This window comes from Garra rufa, chromosome 24, assembly GCF_049309525.1.
Source record: "Garra rufa chromosome 24, GarRuf1.0, whole genome shotgun sequence".
In the NCBI taxonomy this organism is placed as follows: domain Eukaryota; kingdom Metazoa; phylum Chordata; class Actinopteri; order Cypriniformes; family Cyprinidae; genus Garra; species Garra rufa.
The window spans coordinates 28,137,583-28,158,973 of NC_133384.1; the positions used below are offsets into that span (position 1 = coordinate 28,137,583).

General features: G+C 33.7%; 1 protein-coding gene across 3 annotated transcripts; it reads left to right on the forward strand.

Moving 5' to 3' along the window:
• The first annotated feature begins 1,276 nt into the window (after nt 1-1,276).
• rnpc3 (RNA-binding region (RNP1, RRM) containing 3) lies at nt 1,277-21,113 on the forward strand. 3 transcript variants are annotated; one of them, XR_012342025.1, is made up of 17 exons: nt 1,277-1,316; nt 2,737-2,896; nt 2,995-3,042; nt 3,135-3,244; nt 6,144-6,233; nt 8,626-8,737; nt 9,366-9,434; nt 9,693-9,835; nt 12,071-12,196; nt 12,307-12,461; nt 16,577-16,744; nt 17,094-17,188; nt 18,983-19,041; nt 19,197-19,329; nt 19,477-19,549; nt 19,737-19,996; nt 20,180-21,113. XR_012342025.1 is itself a non-coding variant. In XM_073831019.1 (16 exons), exons 2-15 carry the CDS (start codon nt 2,741-2,743, stop codon nt 19,543-19,545), a joined length of 1,533 nt encoding a protein of 510 aa, XP_073687120.1. In that variant the 5' UTR covers nt 1,277-1,316; nt 2,737-2,740; the 3' UTR covers nt 19,546-19,549; nt 19,737-20,063. The 3 variants fall into 3 exon arrangements, 2 of the variants coding, with proteins under 2 accessions (XP_073687120.1, XP_073687121.1); XM_073831019.1 differs by lacking the exon at nt 20,180-21,113 and having other exon boundaries at nt 19,737-20,063; XM_073831020.1 differs by lacking the exon at nt 20,180-21,113 and having other exon boundaries at nt 19,950-20,063.
• Nucleotides 21,114-21,391: the final 278 nt, after the last annotated feature.

A 21,391-nucleotide genomic window follows, 5' to 3' on the forward strand; every position in this document is an offset into this window, starting at 1 on the left:
AATAGTGAGGACGATCTCCAAGTTAACTTGGCCCATAAACTGGGGTCACTCCTCTGTGATTGTTCCCAGAGTATGACAAGATCTCATAAAGGCTGTCATCAGATGTGAAATTGAATTAAGCAAGGAATTTGTATTTGTAAGGCACAATGGTGACAACAAATCCAGATTTGCAACCAATCCACTCTAAGCAAGCATAAGCTGTTGCCAACTTTCAAGATCATGGAATATGCATTTTTAAAAATGTGAAAAAGGGTGTCATGGAAAAAAAAAACTGAATAAATGGGACTCAGGACACAGAGGGGCAGTATGGTATGACTGGGAGGGAGGAAGGGAGGCCACGATTTGGCTTGGTCATATGCCAGCCATACACACATTTGTCTGATCTCCACATATGTGCATTACACAGAAAAACCAGTCAAGACTTTAACAGTTATAAAGGTCAGCTTGTGTCTGGCACACTGACACAAATACACCTTCATCAAGCTTAACCATTCAACACAGTTAAGTTAACTAATAGGAAATGGGAAAAAATCATTAATATGTTTAATGTTTACATGTTCATTATATAAAAAAATTAAAACAGCTCATATGTGACACTGGACCACACAACCAGTCTTAAGTGGCATGGGTGTATTTGCAGCAATAGCCAAAAATACATTATATGGGTCAAAATGATCGAAAATTCTTTAGGAGTTTTGCTAAAAATCATAGGCTATTAAGGAATGATCATGCTCCATGAAAATATTTTGTCAATTTCTTACTGTAAATATTTCAAAAGTAGTAATATGCATAGCTATGAACTTCATTTGGACAACTTTAAAGGCGATTTTCTCAATATTTTGATTGTTTTGCACCCTCAGATTCCAGATTTTCAAGTAGTTGTATCTCAGCCAAATATTATCCGATATTTATCAATGGAAAATGTACTAATTTGGATTTCAGATGATGTAAACATCTCAGTTTCAAAAAACCGACCCTTATGACTGCTTTTGTGGTTCAGGGTCACATATAAAAACAGAATATGACCTCATGAGGTCGATGAACACTTGCTGAAAATTAAGCGCTTTTTTACTGGCTAAATTCTGAAGAAAAAAAAAACTCGACTAAAATGCTGATACTGATTAATTTTATTAACAACACTGCCATCTCCTGGCTGAAAAAAAATGTTTCTGAATTCGAACCGTTTGTGATTGATGTGCAGTGCGCACCAATCGGTGATGTGAATGACCCTGATTCAACCAATCAGATATCAGATCTCCTTGACCTCATTAGACACGCCCACAAACTTTGTGCGGAAGAGGGTGAATTTGAACCGGGTATGTTTGTCTCACATCTCTCTTAAACATTCACAACATCTGTCTGTTATTGTCTTCACGCTGGCTTATATTTTTAGTAGCGCAATGTTTTAATTGTTATTGTTTTGTTTTACCTTTAAACTCCTTTGTTCCCGAGTTTTGTTGTAAAGCTGTTGTTGCTAATGATTTGTGAGGGTCGCTTCAGACGAGTCGCCTCTAAACTTGAATATGCATTTGCTAATTTTTAACCTGTTTACTTACAAACACAGGCTTAAGTCTGTTACTCCTCAAATGGGAATTCAAAGTGTCCTTCTGTGTTAGATAAGGGCGAAATATGTTGCTGTGAAAGCCCTCTTTAGCCAGTGCAGATATTGTGTTTCCAGAATATCATTCCTCCTGAGCAACACTGGATGCTTAAATTCAGTTCCGGTCAGATGCACTGCGTTTTACTAACATCATGAGAAGTCATACTAGTATACTAATAGTATTGAAAAGGACTAAACTGCATTTACACATGCAGTGTATTTAAGTTTGAAAACAAAAAATAATAATAAAAATAATAACTGTCTTGGTAGGTCTTCATATGTAATTTTTTTTACTACTGCAATGCAAAATAATAATAATTTATTATTTTATATTATAATGGTAAGATATTATTACAATTTGCTGGTTTTTAATGTGTTGTGCAGGAATTATGTATTTATTGTTGTATTGCGGTAATGCAAATTTGGTAAGGAAATGTGTATAAACGGCATGAAAATAACATTTTTAATTTTATTTATTGGTCAAATAAGTAGCATTTCTAGTAAGATTTGCTAATATGTGACCCAGGACCACAAAACCAGTCATAAGGGTCAGTTTTCTTTAAATTAAGATTTATACATCATCTGAAAGCTGAATAAATAAGCTTTCCATTGATGTATGGTTTTTAGGATACATATTAGGATACAACTATTTGAAAATCAGGAATCTGAGGGTGGTAAAATAAATCAAAATATTGAGAAAATCGCCTTTATAAAGTTGTCCAAATTAAGTTCTTAGCAATTTATATTAATCAAAAATTAAGTTTTGATATTTTTACGAGGAAATTTACAAAACATCTTCAGGGAACATGATCTTTACTTAATATCCTAATGATTTTAGTGCTACTTAAGACTGGTTTTGTGGTCCATGGTCACATGTGTCAGCGTTTGTCTGTTTCAGTTTATTTTCAAAGACATTATTTTGATATTGGAAACATAAAATTGGTTAAATTCATTATTGACAATAAATCAAAATGGTTTACCTTGTAACTTTTATTTAATAATAATTTATTTGACTTGCTAAATTACAGTAAAAACATGCTTTTTTACCCTCTGCTTAATCTTAAAGTTCCACATTTTATTTGCATCATGAATATATACAGTTACTAATCAATTCAATTGTTTGTATTTGTATTTAGAATCATGGCAGAAACAGACGAGGCTGATGTTCAAACAAAGAAAAGCAAAACTCTCATTGTACGACATCTGCCCAGAGAACTCAGTAGAGATGAAAAGGAGGATCTCCTGAAATATTTTGGAGCCTCATCTGTCAGAGTGCTGTCAGAGAAGGGACCCCTAGTAAGTTGCCAGATTTGCGAGTATGAAAGTTGCAAATTGCTGTGGGTAAATGATGGTGTGAATAAATACAGCTGACCTAATTGTGTTGTCATCTGCAGAAACATATGGCATTTGCAACTTTCAGCAGTGAGACCTCAGCCTCTAAGGTAAAACTAAAATACACATGCTCATCTTGTTGTTCAAGAGCTGGTTTCGACATATGTTAACCAAAAAGCGAATTGTTTCTTTCCTCCCGCAGGCACTAAACAGACTTCATCAGCTGAGAATCCTTGGTCACGCACTAGTGGTGGAGTTTGCGAAAGATCAGGACCATGTCTTTGTTTTGAAAGACCCTCCATTGTCTAAAAGGTAAATGGCAATAGACTTTCAGCTATTCCCTTTTCTTCGCAGCTAATTATAAGCTGTCTAGACGTGTCTCTGATTGGCTAACGGACCATTTCCGTATTTCATCAGAACTCTGTTTATGGATGTTTAATCAATGATTGATTTAATATATTTTATTTTGTTAAATGACGTTCACATTAAAACTTGTCTTATATACACTGCACAGTTTTTAAAAGTGTCTCTTATGTTTATCAAGGCTGTAATTATTTGATCAAAAATACAGAAAAAGCTGTAATATTGTGAAATTTTATTGCAATTTCTAATATTGGCTTCCTATTTTAATGTACTTTAAAATATAATTAATTTCTTTTTACACAACGCTGAATTTTCATCGGCCATTACTCCAGTCTTCAGTGTCACATGCTTCTTCAGAAATCATTCTTATATGCTGATTCGTGCTGCTTAATATTTTTTTGGAACCTGTGATACTTTTTTCTTTGATTCTTTGATAAATAAAAAGTTAAAAAGAACAGCATTTATTCAAAGCACAAATCTTTTCTAACAATATATGTCTTGACTATCACTTTTTATCCATTTAACACACCCTTGCTGAATGAAAGTAACAATTTTGTTTAAAAAAAAAAAAAAAAAAAAAAAAAAATATATATATATATATATATTAAATAAAAACTGTTCTTTTTTATAATATTATTAATTAGAAAATTCTAAAAGTATCACAGGTCCTAAAAAATATTAGGAAAACACAACTGTTTGTGCCAACATTGACCGCAATTCAGCATTTTAGAATTATTTTGAAGGATCATGTGACACCGAAGACTGGAGTAATGATGCTGAAAATTCAGCTTTGCTTCACAGGAATAAATAATATTTTAAAGTATATAAAAAAAAAAAAAAATTATTTTAAATTGCAAGAATATTTCACAAAATTACAGTTTTGTTTTGTATTTTTTATCTATATATAAATATATTTACTTATTTATGCATGCCTTCATAATTTATTTGGACTACTTTCATTTTTAAAACATTTATTAATGGATTTGCATTTAGAATTTTTTTTTTAGTCCCTGACAAAGCTAATATTAATTTTAAAAGCATTGATAACATTCACAAAGATTATGTACGTTGTTTACAAAAAATACACATCATTTCCATCCTGAAAAAAAGTTTGATTAAAAGTTAGTTTATTTCAATACCTTGCTGACAAAATTGATATTTTATTTGAGATAAAATATAAGAAATAGGAAAAATAATTATCACTTGTAATCAGTATACTTTTATTGTTTCTGTTAAAGAAATTAGTGTAGAATCCATTTTATTCAGAATTGCTAGTAAATTTTTTAATTATTTTATGTTTTTTATTTTCTTGTAAAACAAAGAACAAAGGTTAATCCAGTAATCTTGTTTTATTTACAACGTCAAACGGTTATTTTTTAGTGTAATCAAGCTGTAATTTTGTCAAATTATGCAAAATAGTGTGAAAATATTATTTAATCATGTATTTATGACATAGTATATGTTAGCTAGACAAAGTAGTCTACCATTTTATTTCAAAAATGTAAAAAAAAGGAGTTTCCAACAGAATCATATTAAAAACAGATTTTAAAGATTTTTATGATATTTCAGGAAAAATGACAATTCTCATATGACGCAAGTACATACACAGTTTTTAGTTAGTAGACAGTTTGTTGACCGTAAGTAAATAAATTAAACCAGTGTGTTTGAAAAATGTGTTTTAAAGGGGTCATCGGATGCCCATTTTCCACAAGTTGATATGATTCATTGGGGTCTTAATGAGAAGTCTATAACATACTTGGGTTATAATTTCTCAATGGTAGTGTAAAAAAAAACACTATTTACCTTGTCAAAATCAGCCCTTTTTAGAACAAGCCATTCTGTTGCATGTTCCTTTAAATGCTAATGAGCTCTGCTCGCCCCGCCCCTCTCTGCCGTGGGATGACGAGCTGTAATGTTTACTTTAGCCTCATTTGCAAAGATGCATAAAAAACCCTTATACCTACTTTTGCTGTGGGTGAAGCTGCATGACGCATGATTCGCACGAACATAGACACATATGTAGATCGGGATCTGCGGTTTCCTTTCAAAAACGAAAGTAACATTAATCCTCTGCATCGTCAGCGGCTCAGACGTCGGGAGTAATTGACGAATGCAGTGTTCATTATTGCATCCAACAACAGAACACCTCAATCTCTCAATCTGAGACATTCTTGTCTTCCCCTGCCCCTGAGTCGACACAATGGCAATCGGAGTCGGACTGTTTCAGCTCGATGACGGTGTGTTCACACGGGGCGTAAGCGTCAACGCTTAACGGAAGGCGTGGCTGACGTTTATGGTCATAGCAGCGTCAGCCAATGAAATGCTGCTCTTGAACAGGATGAACGTGATTGGCTGCCGCCTGGCCACTGTATTTGCATAGAGCGATCTGATTGGCTGACGCGGCGCTTCACTGGCGTTGCTCGCGGCAGAAGTTGAAAATTTCTCAACTTCTGCTGCGAGCAACGCTAGTGAAGCGCCGCCGACGGATCCACAGTTTGACGCTTGACGTCACCCATTCAAAGTCAATGGGAAGCGTTGACGCTTACGCCCCGTGTGAACACACCGTGAGGCCGGGTCTAAGGCGCTCATGTCAATCAACTATCGTGGGAGCGGCCTCGACACACCGTCAAGAAGCTGAAAATGACCTGAATTTAAAAAGGGAATATTACTTTTAAAGGGTGGATTTTTATCATTGTAGGGTGGTTTTATACACAAACAAAAAAGTGAAAAAAAGTGAGTTTTGCATCCGATGACCCCTTTAAGAGAGTTCACAGTACCAAAGATGGCCATAGTTAAAGAAACACCCTTATATTTCTATAACTCATAACAATTTTTGCTCATGTTTTAGTGGTGCCGGGGCCCAAGCCGAGAAGGGAAAGAAAGAAAAGCAGCAAACCAATGTTCCTCTGGTGGACAACAGCATTGCTCCTAGTCTGGGGTAGGTGTACACATGCATCTGTGTTTTTTGATCAGCACATTGACTTCCTCTGCATGCGCCATCTTGCCGTGCCACTGTGTTTATGATGTCACTGGAGATTTGAGACGGGCTCACGCTCTCGGTTGACATCCCGCACCTGGTGTCAGTAGTTCAGGTCCTGGTAACCCTGTAGGAAGTGCCCACAGCGAACAGAGAAAGATGGAGAGAGGAAGTTGGAGAGTGGCTGTCAGCATCCGTCTCATGTCCAATTACAGGACCATGTCTCGGAGTGTCTGTTCTGCGGTGACAGCCCGTCTGCTCTTGCCATGTGGTGGCACCAGGTGGCCTTTGATAAAGAGACCGTGGGCTAAGATATAATTTTGCACGAGGAGCCCGCACCTCACCTTCACTTAACGAGCGGAGCCGTGACAGATTTTTATTTATTTAATTCCGCCAGAGCTGCTCGTGCACAGAGCGGGGTCGCCTGATAAGCGTGTTTTGCAGTGGTGTGATGTTTCAAATGAAGTGCAGACCATTTGGATGATAGAATACGCAATCAAATTCAACTTGAAAGAGTCTTGACATTCAAAGCGTTTGGCTCGCAAGGGAAGTCCATGCAACATAAGGAGCATAAAATGCATGAGTTGGATCTTGGAATGGGGAGTAGTGGGTAACATTTCATTCTACAGTACCAATGTTACCTTTTACATGTCAATATGAAGACTTCACATGAAAAAACCTTTAAGACTGTCTGAGAGTTTTTATTTTAAATGAGCATTTTTATCAGGCTTCTATGTTTAGGTTTAGTAATTTCACTTTAATGGCAAAAATGGTTATAAGTCAGTTATTGAAAGCATTATTTTCATAGGAGCCTGATTAAAAATGCTCATTTAAATAAAAAATCTCAGTCTATGTATATAAATATATTATGTACACAGATACATATATTCATATATAAATATAAGAATTAATAATTTTAATTTATATTCACTGAAATAATTTTTTTTTTTTTTTTTTATATTTCATGTAAATTAATGTGCTTTTACACCACAAGTTTTAATGTTTTTTTTTTCTTAAAAATTCTCTTCTACTCACCAAGGCTGCATTTATTTGATCCAAAATACAGCAAAAGCAGTAATATTGTGAAATATTTTTTACTATTTGAAATACCTGCTTTCTAACTGAATATATTTTAAAATGTAATTTATTTCTGTGATCAAAACTACATTTTTAGCATCATTATTCCAGTCTTCAGTGTCACATGATCCTTCAGAAATCATTCTAATATGCTGATTTGTTGTTCAAATTTTTTTTTTAGTATTATCAATATTTAAAACAGCTGAGTACATTTTCTTCAGTATTCTTTGATGAACAAAAATATCCAAAGATCAGGATTTATCGGAAATGAAAAAGCTTTTGTAACATTATACATTATACCATTCAAAATCTTCAGTATAATTTTTTTTTCAGGAAATAAATTATAGAATTTAATATTTTGATTTAGCAAGAAAGTGATCAAAAGTGATGATAAAAACATTTATACTGTTGCAAAAGATTTTTATTTCAGATAAATGCTGTTCTTCTGAACTTTCTATTCATCAAATAAACCTGAAAAATTCTACTCTACTCTTTAATTCTAATAATAATAATAATAATAATAAATGTTTTTTGAGCAGCAAATCAGAACATTAGAATGATTTCTGCAGGATCCTGTGGAGTAATGATACTAAAAATTCAGCTTTGAAATTACAGGAATAAATTACATTTTAAAATATAGTCAAAGAGAAAACAGTTCTTTGAAATCGTAAAAATATTTCAAAATTTGACTGTTTTTGCTGTACTTTGTATCAAATAAATGCAGGCTTGGTGAGCAGAAGAGACTTCTTTAAAAAAAAAAAAAAAAAAATTAAAAATCTTACTGTTCAAAAACCTTTGGCTGGTAGTGTAGTTTTATATCACCAGCAAAATCATTTACAATATTTTTATTATAGTAGTTTTCCAAGAAGTCACTGTATAGAATTATTTTTTAGAAAAAAATTTGCCATTCATGACTGGAGTTAGATTTTTTGTTTTTATTAGTTGTGTATATTTATGAGTTTAAGTTATATACTGCTTTGATTTTTTTAAAGAAAAGACACACCCTGATTATGATCATTAAAATATAAAATGTTAGCTACTTTTTGCGGTGTAACGTGAACTATTGAAAGGTATCTGCTCTCCCATCCCCAAACGCAGGTGTTTTGCAGGCGTGGGCATTTGCAAAACACATCCAAATGTTTGTACCTCGCTCTTATATTTATGCTTCACCATTATGTGCATGCATTTTGTCAAGGGTAGTATTTCTGGATATGTTTCCCTGTCTCCTCTCTGAGGCTAACAATTGGCAATTTTTCATTTTTCTTCCCTCCCGCAGGTTGAAATTTCAAACAAATCCAACGCTGAAATATTTATACCCTCCTCCTTCAAGTGGAATTTTGACAAACATTACACACACTCTTCTGAGTGTGCCCAAGTTCTACGTTCAAGTGAGTAGAGGCTACAAAGATTTTTTTTTTCCCTTATCTTTTTTTTGTTGTTTTATTTATCAGTTCATGTTGGGAATGTGTAAACACACTCATCTGTAGGCCTACCTCTTGCGTATCAGTATCTGTCTCCCATTTTCAGGTTTTTAGTTCATATCAGGTAAAAAAAAATAAAAAATAGAAACAGAAAAATATTCATTCTCAGCTCTCTCAGGCTGGTGCTAATGTGATTTTTCTGAATCAAGTCCAGTCTCTAAAACATCAAACCACGTTATTTGCATGGAATTATTCTGATGGTATTAATATCACACTCATGTGGGAGGGATGAGTGATGTATTTAACATTTTCCCTTAAGCTACACCGCACCGCTTTGTAAAACACCAGGGAGAGGTTATCATTTCCTAGGTTGCCTTTTGGTGGCGCTAGATTTCTGAGAAACAGGAAGGCGGTTTAAACACATTAAATCTGTTGCTCAGAGCTTCAGAGCCTAAATATATTTCCACACAGCAATCTGGGTTACATATGGAGCCAGGGTCACAATTAATGTTTGCGTCCAAGAAATACTGAGTACCAGGTGTGTGGAAACAACACACACTTTTTTTCTTCATCAGATGAACATGTTCCTCCACAGGTTCTTCACTTGATGAATAAGATGAACCTTCCCTGTCCGTTTGGACCAGTGACGGCTCCTCCGCCAATAGTGAGTTGGTATCACATGCTTTTGCAAATGTTTATCCTAACTCCTAATTCAATTCATGCAACCCAGAGGAGCATGATGACGAATGTATAATACGAATCACATCTTGGCGCATCGCCTGAATTAAAACTCGCCTCATTCCCGATGCTTTGCCTTTTACTGACTCCCATCAATATAAGTGCTCTGCTAATATTGATGAGCCACACGGCTGGCTGAGGGAGCTCTTGAGAAGGTGTAACCCACTCATTTGCACCGTTTCAGTTTGAGATGCCTCCAGGGCCACTGCCGCCCATGCCGCCACCCTTCCCCCCAGAGAACCCTCCACTGCCGGAGCACGAGGAGGGGGCGTCGGGCAGCGAAGAAGAATCTGAGTACGAAAGTGGAGATGAGGAGGACAAAGAGAGGTAGCTGTTTTAAAAATTGATAATAAGAAATGTTTCTGGAGCATCAAATCAGCATATTAGAATGATTTCTGAAGGATCATGTGACACTAAAGTAATGATGCCGTAAATTCAGCTTTTCATCACAGGAATAAATTACATTTTACAGTATATTCAAATAGAAAACAGTTATTCATAATTGTAATAATATTTCACAGTATCACAGTTTTTACTGTATTATAAAAGTAGCCTTAGTGGGCATAAGAATGTACCACTCCCAAAAACTTTTAAAGGGTAGAGTATAACTGTCCCATTATAAAACCAAACCAAAGACATATTTTTAAGCACAAAACAGTAGGACTTTTTTGAATGAATGTACAATACAGCAGATAACACAATAATATTTATATTATGGCCAATAACCATTAGAGAAGTTTACTTCTAGAACACAAATTTACAGACAATGTACTCACCCCCTTGTCATCCAAGATGTTTTTTTTTATCAGTCGTAAAGAAATTGTTTTTTGAGGAAAACATTTCAGGATTTTTCTCCATATAGTGGACTTCTATGGTGCCCCGAGTTTGAACGTTCAAAATGCTGTTTAAATGCAGCTTCAAATGCTCCCAAATGCAGCTGTAAACGATCACAGCTGAGAAAGAAGGGTCTTATCAAGCGAAACGATCTGTTATTATTTTTTTTAACTACAATTTATATACTTTTTAACCTCAAACACTTGTCTTCTTCTGCCAGAACTCTGTTTTTTCCAGTTCAAGACAGTTAGGGTATGTCGAAAAACTCCCGTCTTATTTTCTCCCTTAACTTCAAAAATCATTTCAAAATCATCCTACATTGCTGCAGAAGTACCGACCCAGTGTTTGCAAAGTGAACATGCAAAGAAGATCAAACACCCTTAACAAAAAAGGTAAAACAGCACCATAGGATGATTTTGAAGTTGAGGAAGAAAATAAGATGGGAGTTTTTCTACATACCCTAACTGCCTTGAACTGGAAAACAACAACAACATTTCGCTAGATAAGACCCTTCTTCCTTGACTGGGATCGTTTACAACTGCATTTTAGATTGTATGAAGCGGCATTTAAACTACATTTTAGAAGTTTAAACTCCACCATAGAAGTCCACTATATAGAGAAAAGCATTTTTCTCAAAAAACACAATTTCTTTACGACTGAAATAAAAAAAAGACATGAAAATCTTGGATTACAAGGGGGTGAGTACATTATCTGTAATTTTTGTTCTTTAAATAATCATTAAAAATATATAATTTTGTCTAAATAACTTAAAAAGACACTAACAAATAAAATTGTTAGTTGTTTTAAAGTCGCTTTAAATGCTACAAGTGAGTTTAAGCAACACAGCATTATACAATATTGGTAAAGATTACATTTAACAGTGTTACTAAATTATTTGTGTTTTTAAAAATGAATTTTAAGTGGCTGTTAGATGATAAAAGAATTAGTTCACTTTCGAAATAAAACTTTCCTGATAATTTACTCACCCCCATGTCATCCAAGATGTTCATGTCTTTCTTCAGTCAGAAAGAAATTAAGGTTTTTGAGAAAAACATTCCAGGATTTTTCTTCATAATATGGACTTCAAAGTGGATCAGCGGGATGAAGGTCCAAATTGCAGTTTCAATAGAGCTTCAAATGGCTCTACACTATCCCAGCCAAGGAATAAGGGTCTTATCTAGTAAAACGATTGGTCATTTACTTTTTACTTTTTAACCACAGATGCAAAATGCTTGTCATGCACTAGCTCGACTTCACACATTACATAGGCACATCGGAAAGGTCACATGTTAACATTGAAACTGCAGTTTGGACCTTCAACCTGTTGGCCACCATTTAAGTCCACTATATAGAGAAAAAACTTGAAAGGTTTTCCTCAAAAACCTTATTTCTTTTAGACAGAATTTTGGTTAAATATAAATTTTCTAGCCTTTACAGGACATTTCTTTTACAGACAGACAGATTATTACCAAATTTTGTATCTGCCGCACGCCTAAGACGTAATGCAATCTCTTGTCCAATATCTAAAAATATCTCTGGTAGTATTTTTGACTATGCATCACGAGCACTGGCACGATTTCTCATTGACAGATTGTCGGCCTCCAGAATGGCAGCAGCTGAAAGCTGCAAAATGTTCGGTTTGTTTGTTTTGTTGCCGTGTTTTGCCTTGCGTTCAAAAGCCATACATGTTTAATAGCTTCTCACTTCTTCTCTCTGCGTTGCACAAAGGATGATCAGACTGATGGGCCTTGTTAACCAGCCATGCAAAAGACCGTTGAGAACAAAGACTTCTTCCAAGAGAAAGAAACCCAAACTAAAAGACCTCCTGTTTATTCCCAAACCGGATTCCCACGGGTAAGCTCTCAGCTGCATTTCACTCAACCAGAAGCTCCTTTATCATTAATTAGGTAAAACAAAACACCACCTTATAATTTCAAAAGACAGCTCAATGTTGGATCTCTCAGCCCCTCAGGCCCAGCCCTGCAGCCGTCAGACGTGTTTGAGCAACCTCAGACGCTTGGACAGAAGAAGATTGAGTTCCATATATCAGCTGAGGTGTCCACCATCCTCGAGGGTCCCAGACAGAATCAAGAGCCGCAAATTGCAGATGCGGCTGAAGGTAAGGCTGCACGTCCCCCGCCACTCCTTCCACATCATCCATTTGTCTATCCGCCTGCATCACCGAATGCGCCCCAGGTTCAGCCATCCATCCTGAGCGGACCTGCTCAATTAACACAGCAATTAGCCCTGAGAATAGTGACTCAGCTGGAGAGAAGATTTAATGTATCGGGCTGTCAGCAGGCCGAGCTGCTCTCGCCATGAGGCGTCGAGACCCTCCCCTGCGTCAGGATAACCCTGAAACTTTATTCGGGAATTAGAAATGACGAAACGATCAAATGCAAATGAAACTTTTTGGTGCAATGTTTAAAACGTTTAAAATTGTGGTCGCCAGAACTTACTGTAAAAAATATTAGGGCCGATTAGTGGTCGTTCATTTTAAGCAATAGTCGACTATTAGATGCACATTTATTAATAAACTATATAAATCATAATAATGAGCCTATAATTGCCCACATAGCCTAATAAGCACTTAAGCGCACAAAAAAAGCTTGCCACAGCACACCGGCAGATTGAATAATTATGAATGTGCCTGGGAAAAACAGCAAAAAGATTTTAATAATTTATTTACAAACTAGAGCATTCTTTGTTTTTGGCTTAAGAGATGAAATCGGCGACACTGACTCATCATCTCCACAGTAGTGATGCGTCTGTGTTGCATGTTTCATACGGATTACATAATCTGAGAATATTTGCTTTCTGTTTAAATTGGTATATTAGAAAGCAGATATTTTGCTCTATGTAGATATATTTTTCATGTCTGTAAGGCAAATATACACAGAGTTTCAAAGTTTCGTCCTCAAGTTCACAGAGACAGAGATGGCAGAAAGCTCATCCTCTTTGCTTTTATCACTTTACAAAAGCACAACATTTTGTTGTTATTGTGAGTGCACACAAATAAATGTAGTCTTTACAGATTTGAAAGATGTATTACTTTTTTCTGTATGAGCAAAAATGACAGAGTATTTTAAGAGCAAGTGACCGCACTGGTGCCTCCATCTACTATTTATTCATCTTCCACAATTAAATTCTGTACAGACACTTAAATAGTGCACACATTTTTCTAGGTTAACATTAGACTGAGTGGCAAAGTTGATACTCAAACATCGTTCAGATAAAAAGCTATATCTGAGGTCGATGAATGATAGGTGAGCATTTGGATGTCCTGCCCGATGTACTATATTACCACATAGACCACATAGTCGTTAATGTTTCACGGACTGCATGACTTCGCCACTTCCTGTGGAACTTTTTTTTTTGACTAAGCGACTAATACAGATATTTGTTGACCAAGCCTCTTTTAATGGTTAGTCAACTATTTGGAGGCAGCCCTAAAAAATATGGCAACATTTTACATTTTATAGAACTTAACTTTACAGTACAAGCCCATATAAACTAATATAATGTTAATATACCAACCTACTAAAGTACTAAATCTATTTTGTACCTTTATAATAGTGACTGATAACCACCAAAAACACGGGTTTGGTTTGGTCATGAAAAAGACACATGTACAATCAAAAATCATCACAAGTATCTTTTCCACAAGCTGAGGTCAATACTAATAAATAGGCACACACAAATAGTAGGGCTGAGTAAAAAAATATTGATTTATCAATTTTAATCGATTATCATTTTTACGAAACAATATCGACTTTAAATCCCAAGAATTTATTAGTCTAACCTGTTTCCAGTTAATAAACGAAACATTGTAGCGCACATCCAATCCAAAAATCGCAATAAGCTTTGTGCTTTGTTACTTTTGATATGAAATGTATCAGAATTCAAATTCTGTCCATTTCATTACAATATTTGAACAATGAATGTTGTTTTGGCGCTGTTTAATGTAGAATGTAGCACCTCAGTTGAAGAGAAGTGTCAGCGCAAAGTGCACTTGAACTGATCGTTTCCTCCACTTTAACCAGTTTCAGCATGAAATAAACATAAATAAACATGAATAAACATCTGAAAGTATGTTAAAAGAAAGTGTACAATTTATATTGTGGGAAATATGTACCTGTCTCATGTAATCGCTCAATCAGTGTTTCAACCATGCAAAGACAGCCATATAACAGCTTGTAAACAATGTCCTGTAACGTCACATTTACCTCAAAAAAAAAAAAAAAAAAAAACATTTGGTGACCATAAACTTGTTAGTCAGCTAGAAAAACTCTAGAGAGGAGCATTTTGCTAAATATATGGACCATTTAACATATTCATTATAATTTAAATGTTTAAATAAAAAACGAATTGGAGTAGAAATATAGTTATGCAACTGTAACTTTATTATTCTAAAAACTTTTGAGAACATTGAGTGTAAATTAAGCATTTGTATACAAATCAGTAAATTTTAACCTTCAATATTATTGTAATGTAATACCAACTGACTCTCATGTTTATTTTACAACATTCATTTAGAAATGTTTTTTTCCTTGAGAAAATTTGGCATGTGATGTATCTAAAATAACGAATATTGTAGTGAAACGAGTTGCGAGCTTGTGAATCACAATCAAATCAAATCATGAAATTTGTGTCAAAACCCAGCCCTTATAAATACAATAAAAACACAGGACACTAAAATAATGCAATAACCATTCATTTAACACATAAAAACCTAACATACTTAACCAGTGAGAAAAAACTAAGAAGGAACTGTTACTTCAATTAAAAAAACAAAACATAAAATGTGACCCTGGCATGAAATTCTTTTATGCCAAAAATCATTAGGATGTTAAGTAAAGATCATGTTCCATGAAAATATTTCGTAAATTTCCTACTTTAAATATATCACAACTTAATTTTTGATTAGTAATATGCATTGCTAAGAACTTCATTTGGACAACTACTTAAAGGTGATTTTCTCAATATTTTTTTTTTTTTTTTTTTTGCACCCTCAGATTCCAGATTTTCAAATAGTTGTATCTCAGCCAAATATTGTCCTATCCTAACATGCATTAATGGAAAGCTTATTTATTCAACTTTCAGATGATGTGTGAATCTTAATTTGAAAAAAAGACCCTTATGACTGGTTTTGTGGTCCAACGTCACAAATATGAAGCTTCACTCAAGGAATTCTAGAATTTTTTTTCACTGTAAATTTTTTTTTTACTGACAAAAAGGAAAACTCTAAAAGAATTTGACTTAAAAAAAAAAGAAAAAAAATATCATTAAATTATTTTTATTTATTTATTTTATTTATGTTTTTCATATTAACTTACCATTGACCAATTAAGAGGTTTTTACCATAGCATTTTTACAGTCTTGTACCATTAAACATACAATAATTATTTACAGAGTGCAGGTAGATCTCAGCAATTATTTAACACCACTCAATGCAGACAAAGCATAAAAGTCATCCTCTGCGGTCAAATTGAGATCCACAGTCTTTTGTTTACCTTATCTTCCTGTTTGTTTTCCATTAATGTCTATGACCTAAAACGAAGATGGAAAACCTTCCAAAGTCAAAGACAAACAGCTTTCCCAACCTGTTTAAAAAAGAAACATGCACATGTACAGGTTATTTCCAGCGCGCTTGTGTTTAACTGATAAACAATATGTTTAAATGACGAGAAGCATCAAAGGAATCCACCTCTCTGAGGGAAACTTATCAGCACTTCTTGCTCTAGTACACATTAGGCACTAGATCTGTCAGACAAGTTTCCAGAGGATTTGTGTAGCCTCGCTGCTTCCCATAATTCCTCACACGCGTTTGCTTACGGCTTACTTTCAACTGCCAGGTGACATCTCCAACTGTGCTATGAAAGAACCTGAAAGAAAACCCCACAGAGCGTGACCCCACGCAAACACAACAGTCTCACCCTCAGAGATTAATATACTCGCCTGTTTCTTTTTTTTTTTTACTCTGACATGGATTTTCCATTTTATCTGTTTTCACATGCCTTTTGTTATTGATTACAAGAATCGGTTTTGCTTTTGTGCGCGATAAGAAAACAATCCTGTTTGTTTTTAATAGTCAAGGCTTGTCATTTTGTTACTTGTTCACACAAAGTGCCGCCTTTCACTTGTCATCTTTGAAACCTGCAACAGGCAGATTGAAATTGAACACCGTGACAGTTCAAAACACGCTCTAATTATGTTTACACAACTTATTCCTAGAAACGGCAGAGATGGAGGTTTCCGTTCAGGAAGCTGCAGAAGGTTTTGGGAAGATCTACCCAAGCGCTCAGGTCCCCAGACAGGAGGAAGAGAGGGAGGAAGATGAGGACATCCCTTCGGAGTTCATCTCTAGGAGAGAGCTAGAGAGAGGGAGACTCTCCAGAGACGGTGAAACACTCTCAAATTGTGCACGCATACACTCCTGCTTTTTCTTTGTAGTACATCAAATAGAATTTAGTAGATCTGCTAAAGAATTTGCCTTCAAGTGTTTGCAAGAAACATGTAGCTGATCTTTAAAGAGGAAATTAATATTTGATATGAAGCACACCAGGCTGTCGTCATATGACTGTTGGCATGTTTCAGATGTTTGCGAGTGATTGCTTAATGTATTTATTTTGAGGCAGTCATTCATTCCTAAACGTATGTTTGACAGCTTTATCTCTCAGATTTACTTTCTACATGATTGTGTGCATCTGTTGTATTAATAAATTTTTTATTGACCCTTTTTTTCTTACAGAGATGAAGAAAATGTCGGTGTTTAAAAAATACGAACCTGGAGAGCCAACCTGCAGGCTTTACGTTAAGAATGTTGCGAAGCAAGTTGAAGAAAAAGTAAGTATCTTTCTTAAAAAAAAAAAAAAAATAGTTTAAGTATTTATTTATTTATTCATTCAATTATTCATTCATCCAATGGATGAATTGTATTTGACAATTACTGTAGAAAAAGTAAGTGTCTATTTTACTGACCGAAAAAAAAAAAAAAAAATTACAAATAAATACTCAATATTATTATTATTTTTTATTAATTAATTTAATTAAAATTGTTTTGTATTTATATTTTATTTATTTTAATAATATAATATTTTAATTTAATAATGTAATTTTATGAATAAATATTTGTTTTTTAAGAAAAGTAATTTTTTAATGTATTATACATATAAATTATTTATTTATTTTTATGATTAAGACCTTTGAACAACTGGATAATTTATAGATTAAATCATTTCTTTTGGAAAGAATGTTTTATTAAAATATTTTATTTATTTTAATAATATTTTAATATCAGTGAATGAATTGGACTGAAAAATTATTAGATAACTGAATAATATATTAATTTATGGAATAAACAAATAAATGCGTTTTTGAAATGGGTTAAATTTATTATTTTTATTGTATTATTTATTTGAATGATTTTTTTATTGTTATGATTTGGACTTTTGGATAACCGGGTAATTTATAGATTAGGTTATTTATTTTATTTTATTTTAAGAGTGTAATATTTTCATGTGGCTGAGTTGATTTATTCATTAATTCATGAATATATATTAAGTGAAATATATTGTTTTATTTTTTATGTAATTAAATTGTTTATTAATTCTTAATATTTTTTTCTTACAAATATGTACATACATTTATTTTCTTGGACTAGACACTTTTCATTAATAAGACTTGGATAACTGGATAATTTATGGATTTTTTTATTTATGGAAAATTATTTGTTTTGGGAATAATATGTTATTTTGATATTTATTTATTTAAATAATGTCATATTTAATATGAGTGGGTGAGTTGGTTTAATAATTTATGGATTATTAAGTTAAATATGTAAATATGTAATTTAATTTTCTAAATATAATTTTATTGTTTATTAATAATTAAGAATTTTTAATTAATTAATTAATTTTGCTTTTACAAATATGTGTTACACATGTATATTTTATTTTTTATATTAATGATATTTTAATATTAGTGGATGAGTTGTTAATTGTTTAGTAATTATCATAAATAATTATAATAATTATAAATAATCATATTTTTATACATTTAATTAATTACTTTTGGACTGGACAATTTTTATGATTAAAACCTTTGGATAACTGGATAATTTATGGATTAAATTGTTGGTTTTGGATAGAATATGTCATTTTGATATTTGATTTATTTCTTTTAATAATGTAACATTTAAATATTAGTGAATGGGATTTATTGATTAATTTAATTATAATTAATATTACATTAAATGTCTTATTTTAGTTTTGTAATGCAATTGTTTATTAACTATTTTACTTCTTATTTTGAATTGTTTACAAATATGCTTTAATTTCAATTTCTGAATAACTAGATAATTTATTAATTTATGAATAAATATTAAACCAGTTTTGTTCGTTGGCCCAGTGGGCATGCAAATAATTTTAAGACAGCTAAATATTAGCCTAGTTACTAGTTACACTTCAATACACATTTTTACATTATACTCCAAATATACCATATATTTTGATATTCTACATATAGCAGATTCTTCAGATTGTGTAACATTTGCGTCAGTGTGTGGTCTAGAACAGTCTGAGAGCTCATAATTCTCACTTTAGTACCTGCTATATAACCCAGCTCAATCTTTTTCCGCAGGATCTGAAGTTCATCTACGGCCGGTATATCGACATCTCCTCAGAGGAAGAGAGAAACATGTAAGCACCACTGTCTCATGCCTCAGGCCCTTGTCTGCAACCTCAACTCCGCGAATCACAATCAAAGCCAGCACTCCTATTTTTCTCAGGAGTGGTGAATAAAGGTGAGTTTTCCTGAACATGTGCTGATGTATAAGTGTGTTTGTTCCCGTCAGGTTTGATATTGTTTTGATGAAAGAGGGGAGGATGAAAGGTCAGGCCTTCATCGGGCTCCCCAGCGAGAGAAGCGCAGAGAAGGCCTTAAAGGAAACCAATGGATATGTTCTCAACGACAAACCTCTTGTGGTGGTATCCTTTGTTTTTCAATCGTTTTTGGCATTAACTTTTTGACAGAATGTTTTGTCTCTTTTTTTTCTCCAACAAAGCCTGTGTTTTTCATTGGTACACTTTTTTGGTTTACTGTCAAACAAAATCATGCCTTAACTTAAACTCCAGCAATTCGCCCGATCTGCAAAACCTAAACAGGAATCTGCTGACCCAAAGAAAGGAGGGAAAAAACACTGAACTGGTGGGTTAAAAGATAACAGTTTTTGTGTTTATGTTTATATTTGTATAGCTGTGTCTTTTGGAGTGGATGAATGAAACGCGTACTGATTATTTATTATAAATAATTATAAATAGTTTTCATAGAGTTTAAAGCCTAAAGCTTTATTGTGTCCAGATAAATTTTAACCTAACATTTCTATTTGTTTAAGATGATGTTGATGTTCAATCATAAGTCTACAGGAGCTCCATCTTTACTCATATCCTTTAAAATATCCTTTAAAAGAGTTTTTTGAATGGTTTGCTGTGATTAAAACAAAAAATGCAGGCAGTAACTACATTTTTCCAAATGTCAAGCAATATCGCTGTTGATTAACAAAATTTAATTGATTTATTCACATATTTTCATTCCAATTTTATTGCAGAATGCTGCTGTTGAATTCTGTTGGACTGAAGTTCATCATCGATTTATGTAATTTTTTTATTATATTTGATTTTGCCTTGCTTTATAAAAATAAAATAAAAGGAAATAATACTTTCATTTGGATCTTCATTGAAGCTGCTGGCCAATTTCAAGAGCCTCTCATAATAATATTGTTTATATATACTTTTCTATGCAATTCTGTTATTAATCTGGGTTGTTTGTGCGCTCAAGGTTGCCAAAGGTCGGATCCTGATGTTTAATGGTACCAGTATTGTTCTGCACGCACAACATGTGCCTTTGATGTGAAGGAGAATAAATTTAGAAGTCGCTATCAGTCAGCCGGCTCATCTTCCAGCAGCACAGCAACAGATGGTGCTGTCAATACAGCAGAGCTCAGACAAACACAAACAACACACAAGAAAGACTGTGACCAGGGCTGGCCCGTCTCGAAGATTAGCTGTTATTTGTTCACTGTACTTTAGTCTGTAGTTCTGAGATCTAAGATTCTCAAGACGCATTGTGCCAGGTTTGATTTCAGGGATGCCAAATGCTTTTGCTTTTTATGATAAATCACGATGCTCTTGATGTTGTATTAAGCATGAATGAGATTTGAGATCTTCCACTTTTCATGTGCAAGATCAACAGTATGTTTTTATGATGCGTCATCCAGTAACGGGGGTAACATGAGTTACGTAATCAGATTACTTTTTTCAAATAACTAGTAACTTTTTCAAAAAAGTAACACATTACTTTTTTGTATTCAATCCCATTTTATTAACCAATGTCTTTGCTGCTGACCTTTGTTGATCCAATTCAACCATACTAATAAGCAAAACAAATGTTAGTTATTCTCATTGCTGACGAGTGTTGAAATTTCTTTTTCTTACAGTTCTACTGTACAGATGTGAATTTACTTTTTTCTTTCAGCCTTAGGCTTATTCATTTCACTTTTTGGTGTGAAAGGGGTTTTACATTTGCTAAAAATCTAACTTTTTATAATAAAACACAAATAAGCCCTGGCCAAATTTAAATGGTAACGCTAAAGTAATGTAACGCAATACTTTCCATAAAAAGTAACTAACATTAGTTACTTTTTTAGGGAGTAACACAATATTGTAATGCATTGTTTTTAAAAGTAACTACCCAACATTGGCATCATCAATCGGTCATATTGGCGGCACAGAACATAAACAATGCCACTGAATTGAATTAAACTTGCATATTTTGCCAATTATTGCTGCTGAAAATGGTTAATTATTGTCATGTTTTGGGCTGTACTAATCGTTCAGACCGGGAAAAACATTTGCTGCACTATAGACCGCTAAAAGTTATAACAAATCAAGGGGAAGAGTGCAAAAAAGGAGGAACAAAAGGTGTTTGTGGTTGGCCAAACTGAACCAGGATTTTCAGGGCAAGAATCTTGACAACATTTGTGTTTGTTCT